General features: G+C 31.0%; 1 protein-coding gene across 4 annotated transcripts in view; it reads right to left on the bottom strand.

Annotated features, from left to right (window-relative positions):
• The window catches only part of WRN (Werner syndrome, RecQ helicase-like), a 102,941-nt gene that overhangs the window by 30,633 nt on the left and 61,792 nt on the right, over window positions 1–10,516 (bottom strand). For all 4 annotated transcript variants that reach the window (XM_012724736.1, XM_012724737.1, XM_012724738.1 and 1 more), the window contains 3 exons: window positions 9,363–9,464; window positions 8,993–9,085; window positions 5,589–5,730 (listed from right to left, as the gene is read on the bottom strand). In XM_012724736.1, the coding sequence (XP_012580190.1) occupies window positions 5,589–5,730; window positions 8,993–9,085; window positions 9,363–9,464 (337 nt within the window). The remainder of the gene's footprint in view (window positions 1–5,588; window positions 5,731–8,992; window positions 9,086–9,362; window positions 9,465–10,516) is intronic.

Here is a 10,516-nt window from a genome sequence, read left to right as displayed (position 1 = left end):
CATGAAGTACTGCAAAGTATACTGAGTCACGTCTGATTTATATGGTCACTGAGAAAATAACAGAAAAAAGCAGGTGTGTGCTAAACAGTTGAAGCTTTAAAGATATTTCTTTCTATTGAAGAGTCTTTACAGAACTGCCATGGGAAATTATTTTGCAAAATAGTCTTTTAAACAATACTAGAAAAAGCTATTTAAAATCCAGTAATAAATGCCTTCCTATTTGGATTACAGTGATTATGAGCTTTACAATGCAAATACTGTATTTTAAATTATATTCATGTTTCAGAACTACAGTATGCTGATGTGACTATACTCTGTCATTTTCTATATAAAATAAAAACTGAAATTTTAGAAATAGACACAGTCCTCTAATTCAACATTTTTATATTCTATTTATATTATATGAAAATTTATCAATGTGAATAAAAATCCAGTTATTCAAAGAAAAACCAAAAACAGTCCCAGCAAATTTAACTCGAGCACTATAATGCTTTCTGTTGAAAATGGCATTGGTTTTACTCAGCTTATAAGAATGTTATGGTTACAAGTTTATTTTTGGAATATTAAAGATATGAATACAAATGAAATAGCCTATGTGAGGCTGAATCCTTAAGCAAAGGAATTTAGGCTGAAATTATATTAAGATAAATTCTCAGTCTAGATATGGGTTTAAAACATGGAGCTCCAGCAGTTAGCAGAATCTGCAATGTATGTTCTATTAAATCTTAAAATCATAAAGATTAAAAAATAAACTGATTTTCAGAGACATTCTGTGGGGGTGGAGTGGGGAATGGGACCAAAAAACAATGGGGGGAAGGAAATGCACGGGACTATGGTGGTGGCACAGGGGTGATTTGGTGATGGGAAACCCGTGGGGATTACAATTGAGATGAAAAAAAAATGTGCAAAATGATGTAAAAATAAACTTTTTAATAAAAAAAAATGAAGACAGCTTCATTTAAAAAAAAATAAACTGATTTTAATTAAAAAGGCTAAGTAATGAGCTTTAGTATCATGATTTAGTTATAAAAGTTTTACTAGAAAAAGACTTAGAAAACCAGTCTTTTTCCCTTGTTAATAATCCTTACTGGTTTTGGATTGGAGGGGGGGGGGCAAGGAAGGGAGGGAAGGTAGGGGAGGGGAGGGGGAGAGGAGAAGGGAGAAGGAGGGAGAGCGGAGCGAGAGAGAGGGAGAGAGAGATTTAGCCAATGCAACTAGAAAAGTTTCTTAATTTATCTTTGCTTTTTTTTCCTCAGTTGCCATCTAAGTATAAAAATAATTATCTTGTGAAGACTTAGTAACCAGGAGAGTGTCTGGCTAAAAAGTATTAACTCTCTTTTATTAATTAACAGTCGATTCTTTAAATCAGCCTGAATTTCCTAACATTAAAGCAAAATATATTCGTATCTCGTCAGTTTTCCCTGGAATATTATGAATTCTACATATATTGGAACATAACCTTGTCCCAATTAATAACCTAAAGGTATTACATTGTCTCACTAGGTCTTATTACAAATCTGCACATTAAAACTATTCCTCTAGGTTTTCATTTCCTAAGCAGAAAAGAACTCTGAAGTGAATGAACATATTTACCAGTATGAAGTGTTGAGATTTTTTTTCTAATCAGGAGAGAGTAACTGCTCTTTCCCCCACAATCAAAAACCATTGTGAATATTGTATAGTGTATGAACAAATTTATACTATCTTGTCCCATGACAATCACCATGCAATGAATGAAATAATTATGGTTCTTTGATACAGAACATCTTTGTTTTGAAGAAATCATATTTCCTTTTCAACTAAAAATCCTGTTAACCACATAACATTAAAAAACAATACAGTAAGGATTTTTAAAACAAATATCTAATTATTTCTCACTCTAAGTGAGGCATATCCATTAATTATTTAAGTGTTCTCTTTACTTTTCTAGGTCTAGTTCACTCATCCTGCCAATGGACTGAAACTGTCTAGGATGAGAAAACTGCTATAAGAGAGTAGAGGAACTAATTAATTTTAATTAAGGAAAGCACAATTTTACACATACACACACCTTTATCAATCACCAATCTTCATTCTAGTATTTCTAGATGATGCAGAGATAAAAATGCAGATTTAAAACTGCATATGAAAAGCATAGTAAATGGTAAAGACACTAGATTAGAGGTCAGGAAAGCTACTTGCTCATTAACTTTCTGGGACTCAGTGTTAGTTACTGTTAAATAAAGTGGTAGTGTTAAATAGATTTTTTGCACTATGAGTCATAAAAAGAAATTCTCCCTTCATTCTTTTCCTTTAAAAATCAAGTTGGAAAAGTAAGGGACACCAAACTGACCTATGAAGGATTGTGGATATCTTATACTTGAAGGGCAAGTGTTAGAATAGAGAGCTAACTAGCCAGAGTACATGACCCAAAGCATGACTTTCTGATAACAGCAACATCTTTACCCCAGTAGATGTTAAAAAATAAACTTACTCTTTCTGGAATGATCTACATGAAAAATCACAATTGCTTTACGTAGTAATTCTCTCTGTTGGGATGGCATATTCTCCTCCCTTTTCTTTCCCCATCCTATCTCTGAATGCCAAATTGTACAATATTGCCCACAAAATAGAAATTTCCAGTGATATTTTCACAAAGAGTTGTCTAGTTTTCCAGCATTAAAAGCACTCTCTTCAGAACTTAAGTAATACTTTATATCTACTCACAGGTTTCCCAACACTTCCCTCACAAGTTAACACATCCACACTAGATGTGAAGTCTCATCTAGTCAGCTTTGGATTCCCACAAAATTAATAGTAACTTACACAAAAATAAATGTTTAGTAAATAATAAAAAACAAAAGTCACAAACTTTCACTTAAAAGATTTTAAAGCCCCATGTTCTTAAAATACAAAATAAACCCACTGTTTCTATTTACACTTTAACTATTTTTTTTTTTCTTTTGCTTCTTTTCCACTCCACTTCCTACAGACCAAGAAAGACCACAGCTGCCACCTCAGGTCTTAAGAAAGTCATTTCTAGAGCAGTTACTCTATGTGCAAAATAAAACCAAATGATAAAATAACAACTAGCTCTATGAATTTATTTTAATCAAATGAAAAAGCTTGCTAGAAAATTCAATGGATAACCCTGTCAAATAATTTCAAAATAATAGTGATTAAAATTACCAATAGTTTTTTAACAGTTGCCTATTGTCAAACCATCTTTTATCAGAAATACTACCTAATTTTGCAAGCGAGATAAGGTTTAGTACTTTAGTGATGGGGAAAAAAGTTTCACTTATGTCTCCTGACTATGAAAATTAGTTACTATTCTATTTTCTAATTTATTGTAGAATATCACTTGTTCAAACAATGACTTAAAATTTGCTTTTTATGTGAACAGCTAAACTGAAGTTCCCCAGGGAACATTGCTATTTAATTTCTAACTAAACTTATACTTTAAAAACAAAATTGCGAACTCCCGTTACAATCATCAGGATTAGCTGTATAATTATTTATGCTAATAAGAAAAATTTTGCATAAGAAAAGGTAATCATATCTGCTGAAAATGTATTTTCTACATATATACAAATATCTCTTTAAATAAACTTGAAGAGTTCTCTGTTTAAAATACTTATCATCTTTCTGCAAAGATTAATTTTTCCTAAATTAGTCAAGGTGGGCAATTTGTTACATTCCCAAAAGAATCACAACTATAATTTTTAAAGCAATATCCCAGTAGATACCAAGATCACTGTAAAGTAGCAGGGGTGCGGGGAAAGGATTTGCATTATATTCACTGCAGTTAATGTCTACAATTTTTGTTAAGTGATACTTTTTTGAAAGTGTTATACCTTTACCTTGCAAAGGAAGTATAAAATTTCACAAATAAACTTCTTAATTTGAGGACTCCCTATAGAGACTGTCAGTATAAATGATCTGATATAGTTTTCAAATAATAAGTGAAATCTGATCCCTCTTGTGACCAGTTCAAGTTTGTCTAGGAGCCCACTTAAACTTATTTGTTGATATTGGATACTGCTGGATAATTCCAAATTCAAACAAGGATTTTTTATAAATTATATATTCAATAGGGATACACAAGCTTTGAAAATCACAGAAAAAGAAATTTTCATATATATGAATTATACTTAATCTATCCTTTGTGCTTGTGCTTTAATTTTTTATAAAAAATATAGTAGCAGTCATAACAGATAAAACCAAAGGTTCAGGCAACATTTCTATTATTATAGTTCTAATAAACTTGTTTTTTAAAAAATTAACTCTTTTCAATTCTAAAAACATCAATGCCTGAAAAGTTAACACGTTTTCCACATATTTCACTGAGCTATTTCAGAAAATATTCATAAAAAATATGTAAAAGATTTCAAAACTAATTTAATACATCACTTTCTTAACAAAATACTCAAAAAATATATACTTGAAATATTAAAGTATTTAACAAACATGTTTACCTTAATTATTTTAAAATATAGATATATATTTTATAGATATAAAGTAGGATAGAAAGATATAAAGTAGGAATTTTAATCACTACTCTTAAGTATATTTTTAGTATATGTACATATGTGGCATATATACATATGTGGCCAGGAACCTATCCTCTAGACTTAATTAATAATTAATATCAATATATAATATTTAGCTTTGCTTTGTAGACGTGTAAATCAGTAGTAAAATCATATTCAGGAAAAATTACTACAGAAAAAGCTCTCTGACTTTAAAGTTATGACTTACTCATATTTGGAATTGCATAAAGTAGACATACTAGTTACTCAAAACAGCAGTTAAATTGATTATTCATTAATAAAGCAAAGGAAGGCCCTCCCTGGTGGCGCAGCGGGTTAAAGCACAGCACTGAGAATCCAAAGCCGCTTCGGCATGAGTTCGATTCCCGCCTGCCCCGGAGGTGACCACATGGCGTGGCAGACCTCTCCTGACCCGCCCGCTGCTCCCCTCAGCAGTTGCCTGTTCTGCTCCCCACTCTGTCTCTGGTGAATCCTCTCACCCTCTGCATCTCTGGCCTGTACCCCAGTTCTGTATGAATAAATAAATCTTAAAAAAAAAAAAATCTTTAAAAAAAAAAAATAAAAAATAAAGCAAAGGAAAAACTTTCTTGGAATTTTAATACTTCTAATAAGAAACAGAATACAAGTAAAGAAAATAACAAATATTGTTACTGAATTTGGATGTTTATAAATAATCTGAAATTAAAAACTTGCTCAAAGAATTCACTTTGCAGGGCACAAAAAACAAATTTGTCCTACCAGTCCCTTGACAAAATGAAAGTTAACTTTTTTAATTGTCCTAGGAAAGACCAGTCTAGGGATTATGCAACAGCAATGTAACAAACGAAGTCAGTGCTTCCAGACTGAAATGCAGAGCTGATCAGCTTGGAACCTGAAAGTAGCAGTTCACATAAGACACACATTTTATCAAGACTAATGAAAACACTGCTTATCTAGACTTAAATCTGTCTGATTTTCTAGTAACTCACTTAAAGTGAATATTATAATTGTAGAGGAAACTTCCAAAGAAAAGCAGTAAGAATAAAAGAATTATGAAGGTGATTCTGACATACTTACAGATCCCAGGAGAAATAAAATTGGAAGCCCGATTCCAAACTTTTCTCCTAAAATGTTCACAGCAGATAACAGCTGGAAGGCTTGTGGGCCAAAGTTTTGTAGTGTCTCTTCTGAGTCATCAAATAAAGTGCAATGATCTAATCTAAATAAAAATAAGTGTGTTTAAAAACAAAAAGTGTAGCCAAGACATGCAACCTTATAAAGGAAAAGACTTAGTGTAGCAATTAGTTAATTACAAAATACCTCATATTTCCCAACTGCTTTCAAAGCTAAAATAAAGTATATTACAGTCAATAGCAGGTGAAAATCTAAAATATGAAATATAAACTATAATACAACATCATAGATATGTTATGTTCATAGATGTCAATGCTTCTGCCCTAGAATTTATGTTCTAAGAGGTAGATTGGCTCATAGTCAGAAGAGAAAAAAGTTGAAACAACTGAAGTGGAAGATTAGAATTCAAAGATCTCCCCTTGATCAATATTCATTTTTGTTAGGTTTTAGTGGAAGGAAACATTGTTATAAAAATAGCATTGTACTTAAAAAAAAAAACAAAACCCTATCTCTTATGCATTAAATTGCTTAGGTTTATGTAAAGTGGGGCTGTATTTAGGTTTATTCTCCTTTTCTAATTTCTGTAGGATTAGTTTTCTTTTATAAAGTTCTCAAATTCCCTCAAAATACCACCAATACCCTGCAAGTTTTAATATGCATTACTGTAATATGACTAAGTTCTAAAAGTGTTTTCATTTCCAGTTTGATTTTTTTCTTTGATTAATGGATTATTTTAAATTTCCAAAGAAATGAGATTATTTTTTGTCTATTCTCTTATATACTTCTAACTTAATTGCATTCTGGGGAGAAAACATAGAACATATGATACTATTAACTGTAAACTTTTTAGATACAACACACTCTAGTACAGGATCAGAATGCTTTCTATAAAGGACCAGAGAGTAAATTATTTAGGTTTTGTGGACCAACAACAACCCAATTTAATCTCTGCAAAAATAGCCACAGATAGTATATAAATAAATGGGCATGTCTGTATTCCTAGAAAACTTTATTTTAAAAAAAAACAAAGGGCAAATAGATAGGTACAGAGGCTCCAGTTTGCCAACTCCTGCTCTAAGACATAGACAATGTTTATAAAAATCCCACCTATGTATGTTTGGGAAGTGCAGTCTCTTAACTCAATGTTTCCAGGGTGCAGCAAATGGATTATAATGTGCTGAAAGGTCAGTCATTTCAGACCTCAGGATTCTGGACAGAAACTAAACTCAATTAGCCTAATATGTTTTGCTATGTGGATTGTGAAGCAAAAATATTTGAGACACATTGCTCTAATTGCTTGGTAGAGGGTTCTGTACTATGACTCAGATAAATCAAAATTATTACTATATTGAGCAAATTTTCTATTGCTTACTGAAGAATAAACTAGATAACACTAGAATAAAGAATCAGAGCGAATATCATATAAACAGAATTTATATATTTTCCATAACTAATTGGTAGTTTAACTTACTAATTACTAAAAATTTTATCAAATTCTCCCATATTTACAGTGAATTTGTTAACTTCTTCCAATTCTGTCAATTTTTGTTTTATATATTTGTAAGATGCTTTTATTTTAAGTTGGGTAAGACAATTCTGCCTCCCTGGTGAACAAGCAATTTACCACTGCATGGAGAACATTCCATTCCTAAAAATATTTCTTTTGTTAATACAGTGACCACATTAAGGTAGATAGCTAACACAAGGTACAATGTTTTTATTTTATTTTATTTCAATTAATATAATTAAATTGATTATGTGTGCATGTATGAAGTTCTATATATTGTAATAAACAAAGTCATATACATAGTTTCAGTTAACCACAATGAGGACACAAACACATCCATCACTGCTAAATTCAAAATAGTGGTAAAAGCACAAAGGACTATGGTAATGGATCATGGGTACTACTGCAGTGGAAGAACTATAGAGACTATATGTGAAGGGAGAAATCAAATACTGAGAAAAATTAACAATGATGTAAGGAAATTAATATGTTTTAAATAGTACAAAACAATACACTATGAAAAAGAAGATACTCCTTCCACTATTAATCTGTAACTCTGTTGTTCCCTCCTACAAAGGTAACCACTGATCTTTCATTACTACAGTATACCTATGTCTGAGGAAATATTACAAATATAAATAATAATAATATCAATATAATTATAAATATAAATGGAATCATATTATAGAATGGTGTTATTTCTTCTTTTAAATATTTGGTAGAACTTGTTGAAACCATTTGTTTTTTATGTCTTCTTTTCATTAACTCATGCTCCTATCTTTATTATTTATTTCCTTCTGGTGCTTTCTAGTTTACTTTGCTTTGCTCTTATTTACTTGTTTCTTATGGTGAAAATCTAACATGCCTTGAAATCTTTCTTTTGTTATAACTTTTAATGCTTTACATTTCTCTTTCAGTAGTGTTAGCAGCATCCTATTCATTTTACATTTTCATTGCAGTCAGTTCCAACCATTTTCTGATGTACCTTGAAACTTCCTCTTTGACTCAAGGATTTCTTAGTATTTTATTTCATTTCTATGTGTTTGGAGACCTTACCATTATGTTGCTGGTGTCTAGTTAATTCCATAGTAGTTAAAAAACATCCTTTATATGAACGCAATTCTTTTAAATTTGTTAAGGTTTGTTTTATGACTAAGAATATGGTTTATGCTATTAAAGTTCTATCTACAATTGAAAATAGAACTAACAAAACCCTGCCTGATGCTGTTGCACAGAGGGTTCTATAAGTCAACCAGATTTAGTCATTGATAATACTGTTCATGTCCATCTTTTGACTGATTTTCTATTAATTCTATTAATTACTAACAGAAGTACTTAAATAATTACAGCTGTAATTGTGCATTTTTCTATTTCCCCTTTTAATGAAGTTAGTTCCTTTGTTAAATATATACACAGGATTATGTGTTCTTGAATGATAGTTGACTTGTGTGTCAACTTTTCTAGGCTGTGGTCCACAGCTGCTTGATCAAGTAGTTTTTACCCTTTTATTTTTAACCTACCTTTGTAATTATGCCTATAGTGGATTTCTTGTGGACAGCATATACTTGGATCATATTTTTAAAACAATTCTGACAATTTATGCCTTTAAAGGTTTTTTAAAACCAATCACATTTTATTATTATTAAATATTGAAATGTTTAGATTTGGGTCTATTATTTCATTGGGTTATCTACTCATAAAACGAAATACTGTATTATTTGCTTTGTCATCTAAATAATAAATCCATTCTTGTGATTTAAAAATGTAATACATAAAAATTAAATGAAAAGAAAAAGAAAACAGGCATTTAGAATGTCCATCTATAAAAAGAAATCTTTACCTGGACCTGCAATTATCACAGCACTTTTCAGTTCCCAATATACCCAAAGAGGCCTTTCGGAGTTGTTTATCTTCAAAATGAGACAAGATGATTCTACCCAAGAGAAAATTTTAAATTAAATAAAAGTACAAAAATGTATACGTTAAATTCATTGCTTAAAATAATGAGATGAAATCATCATTGATTCACTTGAGAGACTTCATTATTTCACTTTATTTTACTAACACACAAAGAAAGTTACCTTAAAAATTCAGCATACATATAATACCAACAAAATATTGTTTCTAAATACTTCTAATTAGCCAAGCTCTTTCTTAAAAGATCACCATCCTCAAATCTATATCACTAGTTGATATAAAACAATACATACCGTCGCCTACACTTCTTAGAATGAAGATATTTTTCCATCTTCATCATCATCTTTAATTTGTACAATCGAAAGTTTTCATTTTGTATCCTACCAAGGCGAATCCTATTAGAGATATTATAGAAACATTTAAAATTATCTTAGCAATTTTGTTACTTTTCATTTATTATTGTTTATTTTTATAGCTTATAACATTCACACCCTTATCAAGATAACACTGCTATCATTTCATAAAGCTATTTGTCCTTCCCAGTCAATGCTCTCCATTAGAAGCAAACATTTCTGATTTACTTTTTACATATTACTTTGAATTCTACCTATGTCTAAAGATCAGTTTTTCAGTTGCTTTTGAAAAAATATTATAAACCCTAAAATGTTTCATTTTGATTTATATGCAGTATAAATAAATATTTTTTAATTTATATATACTTTTGGGTACTTTTCTGAATCTATATGATTTTTTTTTTTTAAAGAACTGGGGTAAAGGCCAGAGGCTCAGGGACGGTGAGAGACTTCACCAGAGACAGAGTAGGGAGAAGAACAGGCAGATTGACGAAGTACACTGCTGAGGAGAGCAGTGGGCAGGTCAGGAGAGGTCTGCCACGCCATGTGGTCACCTCTGGGGCAGGTGGGAATCAAACTCATGCAGAAGTGGCTTTAGCTTCTCAGTGCTGTGCTTTAACCGGCTGCGCCACCAGGGTGGGCTTGAATTTTTAATTTATCACAATAAAAGATTATTTTTAAATTTATTTTGTATGAGGAACTAAGAACATCTATGTAAGGAATGCTGAAAGTGATTCATCATCCAACTATGAGACTTCATTCATATTAACTCTTCAAAGGACTACTCAGTTATCTAAAATCTGTATTATGGCACACTAGTAAAGTAGCAGAATTAAGTCACTTCTTCAAACAATTATTACTGATCTTTTTCATGATACTAAATTTACTTAAAATGTTAAGCAAAACTTAAGACAGGTTTGTTTTGTTTCTTAAGTCATTAACATTATGTCACTTATCCTGTTAACTCTAGTTTTATTAAAAAAATATCATGTCCCAAAAGTAGATGACTGGATTAGAAAGATGTGGTACATATATACAATGGAATATTACTCAGCAACCAAAAAGAGAAACACATGTCTTTTGCAGCAACTTGG

The sequence above is a fragment of the Condylura cristata genome, unplaced genomic scaffold (genome assembly GCF_000260355.1).
Source record: "Condylura cristata isolate star-nosed mole 26May11 unplaced genomic scaffold, ConCri1.0 scaffold00014, whole genome shotgun sequence".
Classification (NCBI taxonomy): Eukaryota; Metazoa; Chordata; class Mammalia; order Eulipotyphla; family Talpidae; genus Condylura; species Condylura cristata.
The sequence above is the reverse complement of the archived record's forward strand: the minus strand, read 5'-3'. Positions and strand labels throughout refer to the sequence as shown.